The sequence below is a fragment of the Nicotiana sylvestris genome, chromosome 7, assembly GCF_000393655.2.
Source record: "Nicotiana sylvestris chromosome 7, ASM39365v2, whole genome shotgun sequence".
Lineage (NCBI taxonomy): Eukaryota > Viridiplantae > Streptophyta > Magnoliopsida > Solanales > Solanaceae > Nicotiana > Nicotiana sylvestris.
Genome location: NC_091063.1, coordinates 172,359,471 through 172,380,274, shown reverse-complemented (window position 1 = coordinate 172,380,274; position 20,804 = coordinate 172,359,471). Strand labels below are relative to the sequence as shown.

The 20,804-nt window shown below is 37.4% G+C and overlaps 3 protein-coding genes across 3 annotated transcripts; 2 read left to right on the top strand and 1 right to left on the bottom strand.

Moving 5' to 3' along the window:
• Positions 1 to 1,854: 1,854 nt before the first annotated feature.
• On the bottom strand, positions 1,855 to 7,066 carry LOC104238331 (uncharacterized). The gene is made up of 11 exons (XM_009792655.2): positions 6,832 to 7,066; positions 6,351 to 6,445; positions 6,078 to 6,135; positions 5,118 to 5,309; positions 4,843 to 4,919; positions 4,643 to 4,725; positions 4,505 to 4,556; positions 4,112 to 4,180; positions 3,169 to 3,255; positions 2,991 to 3,055; positions 1,855 to 2,355 (listed from the first exon to the last, which is right to left on the bottom strand). Exons 1-11 carry the CDS (start codon positions 6,965 to 6,967, stop codon positions 2,238 to 2,240), a joined length of 1,032 nt encoding a protein of 343 aa, XP_009790957.1. The 5' UTR covers positions 6,968 to 7,066; the 3' UTR covers positions 1,855 to 2,237.
• Positions 7,067 to 16,337: 9,271 nt separating this feature from the next.
• On the top strand, positions 16,338 to 17,044 carry LOC138874151 (uncharacterized). Its single transcript, XM_070152658.1, has 3 exons — positions 16,338 to 16,613; positions 16,692 to 16,844; positions 16,901 to 17,044. The coding sequence occupies exons 1-3, from the start codon at positions 16,338 to 16,340 to the stop codon at positions 17,042 to 17,044; spliced, it is 573 nt and encodes a 190-aa protein (XP_070008759.1).
• Positions 17,045 to 19,171: 2,127 nt separating this feature from the next.
• LOC138874150 (uncharacterized) lies at positions 19,172 to 20,167 on the top strand. The gene is made up of 2 exons (XM_070152657.1): positions 19,172 to 19,496; positions 19,656 to 20,167. Exons 1-2 carry the CDS (start codon positions 19,172 to 19,174, stop codon positions 20,165 to 20,167), a joined length of 837 nt encoding a protein of 278 aa, XP_070008758.1.
• The last annotated feature ends 637 nt before the right edge of the window (positions 20,168 to 20,804 follow it).

Here is a 20,804-nt window from a genome sequence, read left to right as displayed (position 1 = left end):
AATGGGAATTGGGATATTAAAATTCAATGTACCCACTTTGTAGATATTTTGTAGATAAATTGTAGATTATTTGTATTCTGATTGTAGATGCTTTATTTTCTGTTTTCACAAATAAAAAAATGACTAAAACTTCTACAAATCCTCTGAAAAAATGCAATTATGTCGAAAATCTCAATTATGCTACAATTGAATGGGAATTGGGATATTAAAAATTCAATGTACCCAGTTTGTAGCTATTTTGTAGATAAATTGTAGATTATTTGTATTCTGATTGTAGATGCTTTGTTTTCTGTTTTCACAAATCAAAAACGACTAAAACTTCTATAAATCTTCTGCAAAAAATGCAATTATGTCGAAAATCTCAATTATGCTACAATTGAATGGGAATTGAGATATTAAAATTCAATGTACCTAATTTGTAGATATTTTATCGATAAATTGTAGATTATTTGTATTCTGATTATAGATGCTTTGTTTTCTGTTTTCATAAATCAAAAACAACTAAAACTTCTACAAATCTTCTGCAAAAAATGCAATTATGTCGAAAATCCCCATTATGCTACAATTATGTGATTCTCCTATATGCTCTTGTTACTCTTTACGAAACTGCTATGCTAAATATGGAATCCAAAAAAATATTTCTGCAATTTTTCTTCAAGAAAAATAAATAAACAACAGTCTACAATTTTTCTTCAATTTATCTATAATATTTCTACAATTTCTGCAATATACGTCTTCTTCTTCGAATTTCAATCTGAAATTCAGCCAAAACCACGTCTAATCTTCATCAAAACCCCTCAAAATTGAGATATAAACTCCAAACCATATTCCCAATTATTTACAATAACACTCAATCCAAACAAATAATGATTTTTGAAAACCCAAATTTGAATTCAAAGCTTCAGAGCTTTTTAATGGCTGTCAATGGTGGAATTGCTGCTCTCTTTTCTTTTCCTCTTATATTACTGAATGAACCCGAAATCATAACCATCAAAAGTTATTGCTGTGTATGAAACTTTGAAGATTTGACTTCAATTTTGACTGGTTGTAGAAGAAAAAACCTTGATTTTGGACGTTAATGGTAGAGGGTTTCAATTGTTTTTCTGGATTTAGCAGAGGGTTTCAATTGTTTTTCTGGACTTAGCAGAGGGTTTCAATTGTTTTTCTGGTTTTTCTGGTTTCTGGGTGTGTGGTGATACGTGGGTGAGGGTGTGGGGTTGGGAGAGAGAAACGTGTGGGGTAGGGGGGGAGGGGATTTGGAGGAATATACGATACCATAAATGTAGGAGTGATATAAGGTACAATTACTGTACAGTTAAAAAATCTTATGGTATAGAATTAGTAATTAGGTATACTAAATGTAATTATATTAAACCTTAAACATTGAGGGTAATATAGTTTCCTATATGGCATAGGAATGTAAAAATTCCTTTTGAGTACTCCATTATTTAACATAAGGTAAGTCATAGTGCCCTTTTGTTTATAAAATAACAAGATACATAACCTTTTACTACCAATTAGTTTCAGCTCTCGTCATAATTATATATAATTAAACTTCTTTCTAGTCTCTATACCAAATTCATCAAGTGGTAAAAATTATTTAATTTCCTACTTTTCCCATTTTAAACTGGTGGAGAGCAGTGCATTTCTAATTTAGCTCATCTCATAAGCCAACAAGGTACAACAATAACATATATGGTATCATCCCACAAGTGGGGTCTGCGGAGGGTAGGGTATATTCAGACCTTACCCCTACCTCCGATAGACTCTCGGCTAAAAAAAAGCATTTTTCAAACAGGTTTGAAATATACAAGAGTATAAAAGCGCAGATGAAAATACTGAAGAACAGAAAAGTAATGACAGCAAAATAATAATGATACCCAAAGTATAAAAAACAACAAGGAGAAAAAGGAGCAAATAAGGTGCTCTAAACTAGAGAGAAATTGCTCCACTCACTACTAACCTTTTACCCTAATTCTCCACCTCTATGCTCGCCTATCTAGGTTCATGTCCTTGATGAATTGACATGTCCTGTCTAATCACCCTACTCCAATTCTTCGGTCTAAATCTACCTCTCCTTAGACCTATCACTGTCAACCTCTCGCACCTCCCCAGGGCAAATTATCAAAATAAAGATCAAGATGCAAAGTGACAAATGGTTTAGACTAAAGAGAACTTATTTCTGATGCTTTAATATGTGGATACATGAAATACCAATGTATCTTTCTTTATACAGCTCATGAAGCAATTGCATCATGTCTGTGATCGGCGCACTCTTCATCTTCATTAAGAAGTTGTCGTCTTTGATCTGCATTTGCTTCTTCTATAGCTGGTGCACTAACAGGATCCTTCGCGCTGTTGATGAACAAAGAAATGGTACTAGCTATATTTAGTAACTCGTCGAGTCAAGAACTATAAATAGATCACTAATCCAAAGCTACTTACTCCATTAGAGTACTATATTTCACTCAAGAAACTTTTCAACAATATAGTGTAGCAACCCAATGATTTATTTTAATTAGAAAAGATGACATTTCAGATTGATCGGTAGCCATTAGGGCAGGGTTAATTTTGAAAAGTTTGCCAACGGCAGGGGAAAATTTGGCCTGATAATATAACGGAGCCGAGGGTCTATCGGAAACAGCCTCTCTACCTTTACAAGGTAGGGGTAAGGTTTGCGCACACACTACCCTCCCCAGACCCCACCTGTGGGATTACACTGAGTTTGTTGTTGTTATTGTTATTGTTATATAACGGAGGTTAAATGTAGACAATATCCGAAAATAGAGGGGTAAATTTGACCCTGGATATTCTTTCTTTCTGGGTTTCAAAGCATGTCATTAGTTTTTCTGTTTTGTTTTAGGCATCTGGTATTCAAGCTGTCACTATATTGCAGTCAGTTGTGCAATTTCCCGCATTCCTGTTTACTATGATAATATGATAGTTTATAATCATGAGACGAGACAACGAATACAAAATGCAGGACATACGTTTTTGAGTATATGATCAGCCCCGTAACCACAAGTGCAAAAGCTACGAAGTACAGCCATTCAACCTGCAAATATCAATTAGGAGCTATCAACACACGGTATATCAAAAAAAACTAGAGATAGATACGGCTGAAACCATCAAAATTCAAATGAGCGAAGAGAATGGATAAAAACTTACCTTCTGCTTGTAGAAAAATGTTCTGATAACAACTGCCCACACATCAGATGTGAGTAGAGATAGATTAAACAACGTTGATCCGCTCATCTGTATTCATATTCTTCTTCTGTTAGAGTTGATAATGAGATCACATGTTTCGATTTTAGATGCATGTTAACTGATTTCATTTAATCCCTTATCCCGGAGTAAAAACATTTAACAAAAACAAAAACTACTACAACTACACCCTCAAGTCCCAAGGTAGTTGGGGTCGGCTATATAAATATCTCATTATCCATTTGGCTCAATTTGGACTGATTTCATTTCAGTATTCGATACTATGGGGGGTTCTTTGATACTAGAAGTTCTCTAAAAAAAAATTAAAATTTTATCTCATTACATTAAAGGAAAGCCCGGTGTACTAAGCTCTCACTATGCGCGGGGTCCGGGGAAAGGCCGGACCACAAGGGTCTATCATACGCAGCCTTACCCTGCATTTTTGCAAGAGGTTATTTCCACAGCTCGAACCCGTGACAACCTGGTCACATGGCAACAACTTTACTAGTTACGCCAAGACTGTCCTTCTTTTTATCTTATTACACTAATGAGATTATATTGTACTTTGATTATACTATTATATATTTCCTAATAATATACAGTAATAAACTGAATATTGGATTTGATAAAGTTATGTAATCTAAGGCGGAAGTAGTGTTCAGAACAACTTTTATCCGGCTTGTGCCAATGCATATTTCAAGTTACAAACTGTGTCCAATATAGCATCATGAACTAGATATCTAACAAAAATTACATCAATTAGATCATTCAGTGGTTATCAAAGATAACGTCACAATCGTTGTATTTAATTATCGCGTAACTTGTCTGCAGACGAACTGACATCTATGAATCAAACCTATAGCAACAGAATCAGTAGTCGTTGGAACTATGTAAGTGTAAGTTTTACCTTAAGAAGAAAGGGAACCAAGGTGTAGAACATAAAGCTTGCGGTCGCGTAGCCACAGAAGGCTAATATCTGGAAGGGAAAAAAAACAGAACAATGTCACATCAATTAATAGGATCTTTTCTTTTCCTTTGGTAATTTTCTTTTTTTGATGACAGAGAAATCCGTTCAGTGCCAACCCTTAGGACCAACCACAGCTTTCGAAACTCGTGGATAATGGGCCCACCCCTCTACTCTTCTCCATTTAATTCAGGCTTAGTTCGTATGGCGCAAGGCAACTTGTGATCTATATCACAAGTCCCTCAACCTTCGCCACATGAAATAATCCCTAGCTGTTAAGTTCTTATTAAGAGATAGGGGAGCAAATATAAGAACGCACGACTCTAAATCACTTACAATCTCCGCGGACCACTTGACTGATTCCAGATTCTTCCTTTCCAAGATTGGTCTGAAAATGAAAATTTGTACATTTCATAGTTCCACAGCTATATGAAACACATCTTATGAAAAAATAGTTTTAGGTAGAAAGGATACATCTCAATTAAAGTAACAAGCAACCCGAAAAGACCAATCATGGAAACCACTTCAATACGATCTTTCTTTTTGACACAAAACTCCTGCATTAAAGTGAATTACAGTAAATGTACCATGAAATTTTGATAAGAGATGCATAAGTTAATATTTAGAGTTGCAATCAGGTAGAAGGGAGAAATGTAGAAACAAAAGACACTAACCTCGCCGACATTACTCATTGCAAAGAGAAGTGTCCCGATGATCACAAATATATCGCCAAGAAGAGGTTTTGAACCACCTGCAAATGAAAATGACCAAAGTCCAAAAAAGAAATTAACAATTTCTTAAATGGAATTTCTGTTCCACTCAAGATACGAAGTGCTTTCAAGAACTCAAGAAAAGATGGAAAGGTACATTGACGAAAGACGAAATACAACGTTCAAATGTTCTCATTTACTACACCTAAATGAACCATATAGGAAACAGACAGTCTCACCTCCACTACTCGCGTTAGCATCCGACAGAAGCACAAGTCCGAGACCAGCTAAACAGACTGCTGCACCCAAGAATTGCCAAGGAGAATATCGTGTGCCCAAAACTAGCCATGTCAGAAGTATCACCCAAGCTATTGTCCAGCAATCCAGTATCGTCACGCTGGTGATCGAGGAGTACTGATATGCTTTATTTACTGCAATACGTTTAAAGGAAGTTAATTTCATATTCTGGATAATTATGGCTATATTAAAGTTCTAAGATCCTACAATAGGGTATGAAATTATTATGGGCTACATATTTTCAATCATAATACAGCTTGCTGCAACAGACAAGCTCCAGGTCCACTGAGCCAGAGGACTAAATGTGCCATGAAAGAAGAATAACCATTCCATCAGATTATGGTTGGGGAGCGTATGTTGTGCTTTAGACTTCACTATATATAGTTCTCATTATGTACATAATTGAACATATTGAAAAGAAGATCGCAAACTATGTGAATAATAGCTCTTTAGAGAGGGAAAAGAGGAAAAAAACAGGCATCTATTATAAATCTCTGCAAACATTTTAATAGACATGATTGTAATACGTAGTGGCAAATTTTCCTATATCACTTGGACATTGCACCGAAGATCTGAACTTGCCTATTCCCAGAATTCTTACTACAAAATTTTTGCTATGACACCTAATTTGCAGCGACATAGATTATTGGTAACAGATAGCTACACATGCACCGAAAATCTGCACTTTCTCTAAACCTAAGTTGCAACCAAATTTCATAAACCGAAATAAATTTAACGATGTCTATTGCATAATAGATGGTAGTTCACTTCCACGTCCAAGAGTTTACTAAAGCTATATCCGCAACATAGTGAGCTGAGTAATGGTTCAAGATTTCCTATTATGGTGCATTACAAAGCCTTAGAATAATGTATGCAAAGCAAAGTAATGTCCAACTTCTTACCAAGAAAATTTCCCTGGACATCAGCAAAGCCTAAAAGGGCATACCAATACCAATGAATCTGCAAGCTTAAAACAACATTCAATTCACAATCATTACGTAAAATCAAATGCTAAATACACTATAAACAGATATATCCCTCTAAAATATTACTCTCTTATGGAAAATTGCCACGACGAGAAAAATACTAAAAATATGCTCAATAAAATCCAGGCAATCACTTTGGCTTTCACGAATCAAATATCAGTATTTATAGTAAGATTAATAACAAAATACCCTTAATTTCTGCCGCCGGTAAATCATGATGCCTCCATACACCAATGCTAATGCTGTATAAGAAAAGAATGACAGGGAAAGTGGAGTATTTGCACCTACAAATGCAGCCAAAGAATACAAATAAAATCAAACTGCTTCTCAGCTTTCAATTTCTTTCACAAAAGAAAACAAAACCATTTAGCCTAAAATTTCAGAAATAATTAAAGTACATAAGAAAGGAAGCCCCCCCCCCCCCCGGGAAAACAACAGAGGTGGATGCAGCATATAAGCACCAGGTTCATTTGAGCCGGTACTTTCGACGCCAAACATAAATTATGTGCAAAAAATACTAAAATCACAACAAATAATAAATATGAATCCATAATTACAACAGGTTCAATAACAAGAACCTTAAATGTTGGAACTCTTAAAGCTTAAATCCTGAATCCGCCTCTCCCCAAAATAAGATTTGCCCCCAAAAAGCTCTAAAGAAACAACATACCAAGATTTGCAACTAGAGAAGAAGTGAAACTCATAAGGGCCATAACAAAAGACACCATTTGACCCAACAACAAAGGGTAAAAGCTCCTCAATATGCCTTCATAATTCCTCCACCAGCTTCTGCTGCTGCTATCCATGCCTAAAAAATTAGAACTTTCCAAGAAAAATTGATAATTGATAGAAGCTTCAACTAAAAAGGGCTGAAAAAAGCACCAAAAGAAAGATTTGTGATGTATTTATGGTGAGTTTTTTGGTCTATATATTAAGTGGAGTCACTGTCACAGATCCCAAATCTCTGCTTATGTTTCTTTCTTACAGAAATAAAAAGAGTCGTCTTTTTGTGGGGTCTGCCCAGAAAATAAAATAATATACTAAGAAAAGTGCGTATTAAGCTCACAGCAATGGCGGGAGGTAGCTACCCAACGGTCAAAACACATTCATATTGTTAGATTTTCTAACATATTTCGCAATAAGACGTAATTAGAGAATGCAATTTATAAGTGCATCTAGCTTATGCGATTTACAATTATAAAACTCAATCTATAAGTCGCATTTACAAAGCTTTTTTTATATATATATATAAAGGCGTCTGGGTTCGCTGATTATTATTAAGCATTAAACTAAAGAGAATTATTACAGTACCAGACTAATCTTATCGAAACAGACCCCAATTTGTCTTTGCAGAAAGTAGAGAAAGCAAATAAAGGTGGTTCACTCCAGAAGTGCTCGCCACACTCGGCATTATTATGTGAGTTACAGTTGCTCCCAAACTTTGCTAGTGTGTGCGCCACTTAGTTTCCTTCACGGTAGACATGCCTAACTTCCGGTTGATCCGGTGCTTCTAACAGGAGCTTGCAATCATAGAGAAGATTAGCATTAGCTTTAATGTGAGAATTGTCATGTAGTAGTTGTAGTCATACCAGTCAATCTGTTTCCACTATAAGCGGTATTTGATTTTTTGTGAAAGCAAGTTCCAATCCTTTCAGTAGGGCGATGATTTCGGCTTGGATGGGTGATGAGGCCATTGTATGGTAAACGAATCCATCAATCCATTCTGATGATTCCGCATGCTCCTTCTTTGTCGGAGTTTTTTTAGTGTGCACCATCTATATTGAGTTTATAGATGTTGTGTGGTGGAGGGTTCCATTTTATCAGTGTTTTGGACATTATTGGGTGTTTGAAGTTCTGGTTTGTGGGACAGAGATATTCCATTGCGTACATAATTATTTTCCTGGTATCAATGTGGTGGGATTCATTATTGAAAAGGTTGTCGTTACGGTTTAGCCAAATATGCCAAAGGATAATAGGGGTTATTATTGCCAAAGGTATGGGAAAATTGTTTAGTAGTAAGATGCTTGCTTCTGAGGTACAATTTACTCTTATCCAATCAAGATGGTTTGAGTGTGTTGGTGGACTGATATTTAGTTCTCCTCATATGCTGCTGTTGATGGGACATTGAAAAAGGAGGTGGTATGTATTTTCCTCTACTCCACAGTGTTTGCATGAGTTATTTTCTATTATGTTTCTTTGGTATAGAACAACCGCAGTTGGTAGTCGTTGGGGTAGTAACAGCTAGAGGAAAGTTTTTAGTTTGTTATGTCAGCGTGCTTTCCATAACCAGAAGCGGTGAAAAGGCTCCTATTGTCGGGTAGTCCCTGTTAGTCTAGTGAAGAGATTGTAAGTTGATTTCGTTATGAAGTTCCCATCCTTTGTTTCTTTCCAGAAGAAGGAGCCATTTAGTGTTCAGAGAAAGGGATGTAAGTTTGTTGTATAATGTTAGAGATTGTATTTGGTAGGCATATGTTAGTGCGTCAAGATTCCAGTTATTATTGGTAATGATACTGTTCACTATTTTAGTAGAATCTTCCTTGTTGAGTGGTCTCTCAATTAATTCCCGTAGTGTGTGGCTACCTGTAACCCACCTATATTCCAAAGTCGTACTTTGTCCCGCTTCTAATGTTCCAGGCTATGCCTTTGGAGAAGAAAGAGTATGTTTTGGCAGCACTTTTTCAGATGTAGGAGTCGTTATTTTGAAAACCGTGCGATTTCTTCTTTTGGTGTTGGTATATTTTTCTTTAAGAAATTTTTTTTCCAAAGGGTGTCAGGATTTGTGTGTGATCTTCATAGTAGGTTAGAAATGAGTGCAATATTCTTTCATGTTGCTTTATACAGTCTCAGGCCACCATCTCTTTTAGGAGAAGCTACTGTATTTCAATTGATGTGATGAACTTTCCATTTTTCCGTTGTTGACCCCCATAGAAAGTTGCACTGTATGTGATCAATATTATTTCTAATCTTAGCTGGTAGAAGGTTTATTTGCATGGAGTGTATGGGTATTGCTGAGAGGGTCGATTGTATAAGGGTTACTTTGCCAGATAAGCTGAGTAAATTGGCTTTCCAACCTTTAAGCCTAGTATTCATCCTGTCCAAAATGAATTGGTAATCAGAGCTTTTGGTTGCAAGTTAGTGATTGGAAAACCCAGATATTTACCTACATTAGTCTTTATTTTAATGTTTAGTATTGTAGCCAGCATTGCTTGTTTTGTATGTGGTACATTAGATGAAAAAATAATTTTTGATTTTGAAAAATTTATTCTTTGGCCGAATTGGTGGGCAATAAGTTGAATATGTTAATGATAAAGGTTGCTCTAGAGTTGTCAGCCTCAGCAAATAGGATTAGGTCATCCGCAAAAAGAAGGTGGGATATGGCTGGCCCATTGTGACTTATTTTAATAGGTTTCCAACTCAAGATATCCACTTGGTGGTCAATACATCGTGTTAGCGATTGCATGCAAATGATGAAGAGATAAGGAGATAGCGGGTCTCCTTGACGGATGCCTCTTGACGGTTCAAAAAAATCAGTAGGCTTGCCATTGACAATGATTGAGGTTGTAGTGGTGGTTATATAATTAAGCGTGATTAGGTCCTGCGGGAAATTTAGAGCATTCAGTGAGCTTCTGACGAATGACCATTAAAGTCGTTCAAAAGCCTTTTTGAGGTCAATTTTTAGCATCATCTTTCCAGTCCGACCCCTATAACTCTTAAATGAATGAATTGTATCTTGGAAAATTATTGCATTGTCAGCTGGTCTTCTTCCTAGAATAAAACTACATTGATTAGGACTGATAATATTGTTAAGGAAAGGACGAATACGATTTACGATAATTTTTATTATAGTTTTGTAAACAGTGTTATAAAGACTTATGAGTCTATATTGGAAGATATTTTGGGGGTATTTTACCTTAGGAATGAGAGTTACATAGGTCTTATTTAAGTTAGGGGGTATTGATAGTGTATTAAAAGCTTGGGTACAAGTATGGGTGATAGCTGGTTGTGTGTCTGTCCAGTATTTTTGGAAGAAAATTGGGTGGATACCATCCGAACCAGGGGCCTTAAGAGGTTTGAAACTATTAATAGCTTTAGCAATTTCAGTTATTTCGAGAGGCCTAGTGAGAGCTATTTTATCCTGTTTTGAAAGGGTATTTAGATTGCTTGAGTTAGTGTGTGTAAAATATGTCCATATCAGTTGTGTAGATGTTTAAGAAGTGCTTTATAATAATATCATCAATTCCTTTGGTGTCAAAAGTCCAGTTCCCAATAGTGTCATTAAGTTATAGTATTATGTTTTTCCTACTTCTCTGGATAGCTGAGAGGGGGAAGAATATTGTATTTTCATCCCCATTGTTTATCCATTGGACTCTTGATTTTAGCTTCCAAAATTCGTGTTCATTTTCGAGGATAAGGTTATAATCATGAATAAGGTTGTCCTCAAGAGTAGTGTGGAAGTTGGTCTTATGTTGTGGGCCCATGTTCTGGAGCTCTTGTATACGTGCTAAAAGAAGTCTTTTTTTTTTTCTTAAAGATATTCCCAAAAGTGAACCTGTTCCATTCTTCCACGTGTTCTGTAAAACAGGTAATAACATGCATGTAATTTGTATTGTTGTTCTAGTGTTGTTCAACAATGTTTGGAAAAAGTAAGTAACTGAGCCACATTGTTTCAAAGTGGAAAACATGTGCATGTTTATTAATAGTTTTTGTCAGACTTAGGGCAGTAATCTGAATGTGTACGGGGGTAGTGTGTGACAGTCGCGTCAGGGAATTGTTCTACCCAGTCAGAATTCTCAAGGAGTCTGTCTAACCGCTCATAAATTTGGTGCTGCCTTCATTTCCTTTTATTTATCCATGTGAAACGTGGGCCCACAAAACTCAAGTCAATCATATTATGGGACTGGTAGGTGATAAGTGGGGAATTTTGACTATTTATTAGCGCTTTTTTACTTTCGTTTTAGTCCAAAAGTGCTTAATTGTGTTCCCATAAACTGATGAAATGTGCTTAATTGCAGGAATATTGAAAGATGAGCTCCCAAGATGAAATCCAACAAGAAGGAGTGATCTGAATTCAAGGACAAAAACAGGCACAAAAGCTCAGAAGTGCGGACCGCAGATTATAATCTACGACGCATGATGTGAAGAAACGCCCATCAGAGAAGTGTGAAAAGTGCGATTCACACATGATATGTGCGGCCGTAGAAACTGGGTAAGAGTAAAAGTTCAGAGAACCTACATCTCAAGTTCAACAAAAGTGCGGACTGCACAATTAATGTTTGGCTGCAGAAGAACAGCTATGCGGTTGTAGTCACATTTGTGCGCACCGCAAAAGAGCAAGGTGTGACCGCAGACACATTTGTGCGGATCGCAGAAAGAGAGAAGTGCGGCTGCAGTTCAAAATTTTGCGGACGTAGGTTTCTAATCCTGTCAGGCTGAAGCAAAGTGCGGACCGCACATAGAATTGTGCGGACCGCACATGGAATTGTGCGGCCGCAGAACCTCTGAAAGGGCATTTTTGTCCGAAAATTTCAGCCTGTATAAATAGAAGAGTTTCACTTTTTTAGGTTAAGTTTTGACATCAGCTGCTACAATAGACGGTTTTCTTTACTCTCTTTAGTAGTTTTTGCTATTTTGAACTTTTTAAACATTGATTTCCTCATTTTAATTATCAATATGAATTTAATTATCATTTTTCCTTCTATTTCTTCTATTGTAAACATAAGTAGCTAGATTTTCACTAGAGTTGTGACCTAACCCTAGAGTGTAATCTTAATGGGTGTTTGATTTGTTGCTTGTTTATGGTTGAGTATTTATTATTTTGCCTTGTTCTTACTTTTAGTTGTAGAATTAATGGTTGCAAACATTAGTTCATGTCTATTTGACTTAGTCTCTACTTGAAAAAAAAAAGACTTAGTCTAGAAAATCTTGGCTAACAAGAAGTTGGGTCAATCTAGAGATTGATGAGACCAATTAAACGGTTGAAACTAGAGATAATAAAACCCGAATTTAGCTTTTATCAACCGTTTTGTGCATCGCCCATTTGGACTTGAGAAAGTCAAATTGGGCAAAGTCACTCTCTGACCGAGAGGTATTGAGTGGGTAATTGAGTGTTGATAGCTATAATACAGCCCGACCAATAAAACAAGTTTTAAAGTTTACAAGCCATTAGGAAAACACCTAGATAAAGGTCATAGCCCTGGACCTTTTATATCATTTGAAAAATAACAAAAACAATTTCCTAATTACATTCTTTAAATTGCAATCGTAGTTTAAGTTAGACCTAGAAATAACCTAAATTTGTGGAAGTGTAGATTGATATAATTCAAGCTCATATACTGCAATATATACTCCTAAGTCCCATTCATAGCTCTTTGTGGAAAATTGACCCCGACTCCTCGTTGGGTATTACTATTGTATCGACCGTTTCATAACCTTAAATAGAGGTGTGACTTGGACGAGATCAATTTTTGGCGCTATTGTCGGGGAGCTAAAAATAGATTTAGCTATATATTTGATTTTGTGTGTGAATTATCTTCTTTCCCTTCCGTGTTACTAATTTTTGTGAATCAATTGTAGGTGCAACAATGGCCCTCAACAATGATCAACTCGAAAATATGCCTTTGGGGGATGTGGACGCTGAAGATGATCAAGTTGAAGAGGTTTTGTCTTGCACCTCAAGCAAATAGAAGAGACCGACCGCCTCAAGACAACGTTCCAGTTCCACCCCCACCTCCACCAAGAGCAGCTCCACACCGGGTGTTGCCGAATGAAAGATATGCAAGTGCTATAGTCCCGCCCACATTAGGGCGGGCAATTTCAAATCACGAATGTAATACTCACATTGCTAGAGCAACATGGATTCTTCACCAGGGCTCCAAGTCAAAATGCATATAAACACTTGAAGGGGTTTGTGGGCACTTGTTGGGGGGAGCAAACAGATAAACGTCAAAGTCCATAATTTTTTTAAAAACTTAAAATCTTTTCTCTCTCGACGCACGTTAAGTACTTCTAACCTGCGCCTCGTCGGAAAATGGGAGGAAGAGGACGACCTAGGAAGAATTCTAGCAAATTCACTGATGTAAGTGTTAAGGAACAAGGAAAGCAATCAGCAAAAGCCAAAGAGAAAGTAAATGAGGAAAACAATCTAGATCTAAAAAGTGACAGTGAGCTAAATTGGCCAGATCTGAGCAGTGCTCAACTGAAATTGGCAACGTCGGAGAAGACAGTAACACACATGCAGGGAAGATCAGAGCTGAAGAGGCGAGTACGAGCAAAAATCCAAGCAATGGAACAGTAAATCCAAAGACAACTATGGAATAGAGTAACAAAGCACAAGGGAATGGGAAGGGTATGCAGGAGAAGAAAACGCAGGAAGCTGGGGGAAGATCATGGGCTGCATTGTTTAGCGAGAATAAACTTGTAGCTAAAGGAATGAATCTATCATATATCCCACCAATGATACAAGATGGTGAAATAGTGGTGCAACTGCTGGAAGATGACATAGTGGAGGAACAACAGAAATGGAATACAGCCTTAATTCTATATGTTGTGGGAAATATTCTAACAATTGGAGCAGTTGAGCGTTTCATAGCTCAATAATGGGGGAAAATCAGGAAGCCAAAGGTATTGTTTCACAGTGATGGTTATTTTATTGTTTTGATGAATAATAATGAAAAAAAAGATGATGTTATAATGAATGGACCATACACACTGAATAATAGACCAATTATCCTAAGACCATGGAAGGGGGGGGGTTGATTTTGAGGATGAGATTCTCAGAACCATACCGTTATTGGTAAAGTTTCCTAAATTGCCACTTAGTTTCTGGAGCAATAAGGCCTAAGTAAGATTGGGAGTGGACTGGGAAAACCTCTATATGCTGATGCTTGTACCATTGTGACTAATAGAGTCTCTTATACTAGAGTTCTAATTAAGATGGATATTACAAGGCCCCTACCTAGAACAATAAAGCTCTATGATCCAATTGGGAAGAGGATTGAACAGATTGTGCAGTATGACTAGAAGTCACAATATTGCCAAGTATGTTGTTAACTTGGCCACTCATGTAAGGAACAACAACATTAATATAGTGAAGAGGGGAAACAGAGGACCAATAACCAGAAGCCAAAACAGGAATGGAGAATAGTAAGGAAGCTTGATCCAAAGGTGGATAAGATAGATAGCCAAGGAAGATTCATGGAGCAGATTGAAACAGAAGGAGAATCAGTCCCAAATCAACAAGAGAATGACAACCAATGGCAGATTGCTAAAGGAAGGTCTACATCAAAAAAACAAATGGGAACTAAAGAGGGAGATGAAGTCGACATAGGCAATGCATTTAAAGTCCTGGTTGACACTGCCTAGAAAATAATGCAATTCTCTGAAGAACTGGAGAAGAGAAGTAGGAGGAGTAGACAAGAAAGTGAAGATAGCCCCAAAATAACAAATATATCATGATGAACATTATAACATGGAATGTGAGGGGCATGACTAAAGTGTATAAACAAAAACTACTAAAAAAATTTGCAAGGAGAATAGTGTAGCATTAATGGCAGTTCTGGAAAATAGAGTAAAAGAAAGTAATGTTGATGCAATAATGAGGAAAGTATTTGGTGACTGGAAGTGGGTAGACAACTATGAAGTAGCACTAGGAGGAAGAATTTGGGTTGTGTGGGACCAGGCAAGGGTGGAGTTTGAAGTCAAACAATTACATGATCAATACATAGCAGGGTAGATAACTATGAGGCAATGTAACAACAACTTCTTTTTTGTTGCAGTGTATGACAAACATAATATCCAAAATAGGAAGAATATATGGAATGATCTCAAAGGAACAATGAATGGAGTAAATTGGCCAAGTGTTCTAATAGGGGATTTCAACAACATCATGTCCATTAAAGATAGAATACAAGGGAACCCAGTACAAGAAGTGGAAGTGAGAGATTTTAAAATTTTTGTAGGAGAGGTTGGACTAACTAAATTAGAATAATTGGGAGATACAACACATGGACAAATAACATTATGCATAGTAGAATTGATAGAATCCTAGTCAATGCAGAATGGATACAAAAGTGGCCTCAAATGGAGGGGATCATTATGCAACCTGAGTTTTCAGATCACTGCCCCTTGAAGATAACTATGGCTGAGAATATTGTACAGGGTAAGAGACCTTTCAAGTTTTTTAATTGCCTAGCTAATCATCAGAAGTTTGAGGAAATAGTAAGTCATTGTTGGAGGAGGAAACATAGTGGTAACAAGATGCAAAATGTATGGTACAAGCTTAAAGCAATGAAAGGTGAACTAAAGAAGCTAAACACTCAGAAGTACAGTAGTGTGGGGGACAAGATAAAAAAACAAAAAACAAACTGTTGCAACTTCAACAGGATATGCAATCTCCATAGAATGATAGTGCAGTCATAGATGAAGAAACAAAGACTAAAAGTGAGCTGGCTAAATGGATGGAAGTAGAGGAAAGCATAATGAAACAGAAGGCCAGAGTCAAATGGTTAAAAGAGGGGACTCTAACACAATATACTTTCATGCTTGTGTAAAAAACAGGCAGACAAGGAATCACATTAGTAGACTTACAAATAATGAAGGGCACATACTGCGAAACACAAAGGAGGTTGAAGAGGAGATCCTACAGTTTTATAAAGCACTACTAGGTATAGCAGCCTCTGCTTTGCCAGTAGTGAATCTAGATGTTATAAAGAGTGGGAATATGCTGAGTAGGAATCAACAAATGCATCTAATAAAGCTAGTCACAAAGGAAGAAGTACAGACAGCTTTGAAGGGTATAGATGATGGCAAGGCACCAGGATGTGATTGATACAATGCCTATTTTTTTAAAAGGATATGGAGCATACCAGGAGAGGAAATTACATCAGCAGTATTGGAATTCTTCGAAAATATAGACTTGTGCAAATCCATAAATTGCACTACTATTACTTTGATTCCTAAAGTGAAGAATCCAACAAATATCAAGGAGTTTAGGCCTATTTCCTGTTGTACAATACTGTATAAGATAATCTCCAAGATCCTGACAGCAAGATTACAGGAAGTCATGCCAGAAATAATATAGAAATGCCAAACAGCTTTTGTTCCAAGAAGAATGATAGCCGATAACATCATCATGAGCTGGTAAAAGGCTATGGAAGGAAAAATATATCACCAAGGTGTATGCTGAAGATTGACATACAAAAAGCATACAACTCTGTGGAGTGGATATACATAGAACAATTGATGAAACTACTGGGATTCTTTGAGAAGTTTGTAAGGTGGATAATGAAATGCATAAGCACTATGAACTATACAATAATTATCAATAGGCAACCAGCAAAACCTTTTGAGGCAAGGAAGGGGCTTAGACAAGGTGACCCATTGTCTCCTGTGTTGTTTGTGATGGCAATGGAGTACTTGAGCAGGCTATTTGAAAACTTTAAAGAGGAACAAGGAGTTCAAATACCACCCTAAGTGTGCTAAAGTCAATTTAGTACACTTAGGTTTTGCTGACGATTTGTTATTTTTTTGCAGGGGAGACATACAATCTTTTCTGAGGCATCAGGATTAATTGCAAACCCAAACAAGAGTTGCATATACTATGGAGGAGTATACCTTGTGAATCAAAGAAGGATTATAGAGATGTTGGGATACAACAAGGGAGAGTTACCCTTCAGATACTTAGGGGTACCTTTGAGCACAAAAAAGCTATCAATTATCCAGTGTGAGCCTTTGATTGATAGGATGCTGAACATAATACAATGCTGGATATCACAATTCCTGTTGCATGCAGGGAGAGCTATGCTTATAAAGAGTCTCTTGACTACAATTCAAAACTTCTGGGCTCAGATCTTTATTTTGCCCAAGAAAATTATTTAGTTCATTGATACAATATGTAGAAGGTTCTTATGGTCAGGGAATGCAGAGCCTACTAGGAAGGCACTGATTGCTTAGGAAAAACTATGATGTCCAAGAGTAGCAGGTGGCTTAAATTTTACTAATGTGGAACTATGGAACAAGGCTGCTATCTGTAAGTTACTATAGAACATATACAAGCAGAAGGAAAAGTTATGGATACAATGGGTTAATGCTTAATATATAAAAGGGAATATAGTATGGAGTACAACACCTAAGAATGCATATTAGGTCATTCAGCAGATCTTCAAGGCAAAAAAGTACTTCGTGTAGAATGGATACAAAGAGTAGCAAAAGGAAGAAGTGGAGGAGCAACTTTATGTAGAATGACTTTAGCTGCTGCAGTTTATTATATATGGCAAGAAAGAAACAATGTCATCTTCAAACAGGAAAAAAGGACAGCAACAAACATAGTCAGAATGATCATTCAGGAAATCCACATTAGAGCCACCGTGTTTCCTAGGTTAGAAAGGACTATGACCAATGTAAACTGGTACCCCAGATCCAATGGAACAGTGATAGAGGATAGGAAAGTAGAAAAGTAGAAAGGTAGAAGGACCCAAACTAGGGCTGCATGTCCAGTGGGGTAAGTTTTTGACCGTTTGTTCGCATGTACATACTTTTACTTGGTAAATAAAGTCAATTAATTACCAAAAAAAAAGACAAACGTCTCTGACAATGCTTTAAGGTTAAGGCTATTTCTTTTCTCTCTATAGGGGCCTTGGATTGGTTAGAGAGATTTCCAAATCATTCCATCCATATATGGGATGAGTTGGCGGAGAAATTTTTTTCTAAGTTCTTCTCTCCCAAGCATACTCTTAGAGACAAGATTTTAGCATTCAAACAAGAGCCCAATAAGCCGTTGCATGAAATATAGGAGAGGTACCAAACAATGGTCAAAAAGTGCCCCAATAATGACATGACGGAAGCTATGATTCAACAAACTTTCTACCGGGGGATCAATACGACCAATCAGTGCATGTTAAATCAACTTACCGGTGGAAATTTCATGACAACCCCGTATGCAGAAGCTTGTGAGATTTTAGATGAAATGGTGGACACTTCATCAGCATGTAAAAGTAGGGCAAATGTTCCTCAAGGTGATCCAAACGTGATTCACCTACATAAAGAATTGCATGATCATGGGCAAGTCATTGCCGAGCTGACCACAATAATGAATCAATTAGCCAAGGCTCAACTTGAACAAGTGCAAAGTGCTAAGCAAGTCAATGTCATGGAGGGAGTAAACATGATGGTGAACAAAAGAAGGACCAAGGGTCCACAAGTGCAAAACCGCATAGAGAATTATGTGCAAGAAGATAGTGGGTTTGATCAAGATGAATCCTACAATGAATAAGAGGAAGAAGTGCAATATGTGAACAACTTTCAAGGGCAAAGAAACAACTCTCGAGGCCTGAACCAACAACAATGGTGACCTCAAAGTAACCAAGGTCATTGGAATTCTAACAATCAAAAGTAATTGGAATAACAACAACAATCAAGGCAATTGGAGTGGCAATAACCAAGGATATTGGGGAGGCAACAACCAAGGGGGATGGAACGATAATCAAGGAAATCAGGGGTGCCCCTGATGTATCAACAATCGAACAACCCGCATCCTTATCCTTCCCATGGTCGAAGTTCCTCTAACAATGAAATGGGGCATATTGATAATATGTTCAAGCAATGATGGAGAAGAACGCCAAATTCGATGCCCAACTTGCCTCTCACAATACGTCTATCCGTAACTTGGAAGTCTAAATAGGGCAACTCTCTCAAGTCCTAAATACTCGTCCTAAGGGGGCACTACCAAGTGACACGGTGGTGAAACCAAAGGGTGGAAACAACACAGGATATGCCATGGTCGTTACTACAAGGAGTAAAAAAGGTGGGGATGCACCCACCTTAATTCAAAGGAAACTTGTGGATGATGAGCAAGTGGTTCAATAAGATGAGACCCCGAACAATATGGTGCAAGCAAATAATGAAGCGCGGATTGATATTGATAACAATCTGGAAGAGACACAAGAGGAACTGACCCATCTAGGGATCACATTATTGACATACCAGAACCAGTAGCGCAAAAGGTTAATGCACCAATGCCTAGGCCTCCTCCTCCATATCCTCAAAGGATTGCCAAGAAAAATGGCGAGAATCAATTCAAAAAGTTCATTGACATGATGAAGAGTCTATCAATTAATGTGCCATTGGTTGAAGCCTTGGAGCAATGCCGGTTATGCAAAGTTTATGAAGATTTAGTGACAAAGAAGCAGTCGACGAATTTCGAAAGTATAAAAATGACTCATCAAGTGAGTGCAATTGTGCATTCAATGACTCCCAAGTTGGAGGATCCTGGAGCTTTCACGATTCCTTGTACAATTGGAAGTGCCGAGTTTGTAGAAGCTCTTTGTGATCATGGGGCAAGTATAAATTTGATTCCCTATTCGATCTTCAAGACTCCGAGAATTGGGTAACCAAGAACCACATCTATGAGATTACAAATGGCCGATCGTACCATGAATAGACCATTGGGAGTGATTGAAGATGTATTGGTTCGTGTTAATAAATTCATTCTTCCGATAGATTTTGTCATTCTTGATTGTGAGGTTGACTATGAGGTGCCGATTATTCTTGGTAGAACTTTCCTTGCTACGGGGAAGGCTCTAGTTGATGTTGAAGCCAAAGAACTTACCTTCCGGGTTGGTGATAAAAAAGTGGCTTTTCATATGTATAAGTCCATGAGGCAACCCGATAGCAAAGAGGTGTGTTCTTTCGTGGACTTGGTGACTAATGTGATTGTAGATGAAACAAGTGATGTGATGAATGTTGATGATACATTGGAGATCGTCTTGCTCAACTTTGATGATGACGAGATGGATGGCTTCATGGAATATCTGAACACTTTACAAGGAATGAGGTCGTACACTTATGAACCCCGCAAATTGTCCTTGGATCTTGAAAATAGGACAACTCCTTCTACAAAGTCTTCAATTGAAGAGCCTCCTATCTTGGAGTTGAAGCCATTGCCTCCACATTTTCGGTATGAATTTCTTGGCCTTTTTCTACTTTACCGGTTATTCTTTCCTCTTGTTTGACTAACGTGCAGGTAAAATCTACATTGGGGGCACTAAAAAAGAGGAAGAAGGCTATTGGATGGACATTGGCAGATATTTGGGGGATAAGCTCCCCATTTTGCATGCACAATATTAACTTGGAGGAAGGTGCCAAACCATCTATTGAACATCAAAAAAGACTTAATGAAGCCATGCAAGAAATTTTCAAAAAGGAGATCGTCAAGTGGTTGGATACCGGGGTTGTCTACCCCATTTCCGATAGTTCATGGACTTCTCCGGTTCAATGTGTCCCGAAGAAGGGGGACATGATGGCGGTGACCAATGACAAGAATGAGTTGATTCTTACAAGAACGGTGACCGGGTGGAGAGTGTATGGACTATCGTAAGCTCAATAAAGTCACAAGAAATGACCATTTTCCACTTCCCTTCTCAGATAAATGCTTGATAGATTGGCCAGCTGTGCTTTTTATTGTTTCCTTGATGGTTATTCTAGCTACAACTAAATTCTTATTTCTCCGGAGGATCAAGAGAAAACTACCTTTACATGTCCTTATGGTACTTTCGCCTTCAAGCGGATGCCATTTAGGTTGTGCAATGCACCAGTGACTTTTTAAAGGTGTATGATGGCAATCTTCACGGATATGGTGGAGGATTACCT

Bases quoted from the DNA above. Each gene is read 5' to 3' on its own strand.
- LOC104238331 (XM_009792655.2), bottom strand. From the start codon at position 6,967: ATGGATAGCAGCAGCAGAAGCTGGTGGAGGAATTATGAAGGCATATTG. The intron at 4,920-5,117 runs GTGAGACTGTCT...TTTCATTTGCAG, and splicing joins TGCTAACGCGAGTAGTGGAG to GTGGTTCAAAACCTCTTCTT. The intron at 4,726-4,842 runs GTTAGTGTCTTT...ACTTTAATGCAG, and splicing joins CAATGAGTAATGTCGGCGAG to GAGTTTTGTGTCAAAAAGAA.
- LOC138874151 (XM_070152658.1), top strand. From the start codon at position 16,338: ATGCTGAAGATTGACATACAAAAAGCATACAACTCTGTGGAGTGGATA. The intron at 16,614-16,691 runs GTTCAAATACCA...ATTTTTTTGCAG, and splicing joins ACTTTAAAGAGGAACAAGGA to GGGAGACATACAATCTTTTC. The intron at 16,845-16,900 runs GTACCTTTGAGC...TTTGATTGATAG, and splicing joins TACCCTTCAGATACTTAGGG to GATGCTGAACATAATACAAT.
- LOC138874150 (XM_070152657.1), top strand. From the start codon at position 19,172: ATGCCTAGGCCTCCTCCTCCATATCCTCAAAGGATTGCCAAGAAAAAT. The intron at 19,497-19,655 runs GTATAAATTTGA...TTCTTCCGATAG, and splicing joins TCTTTGTGATCATGGGGCAA to ATTTTGTCATTCTTGATTGT.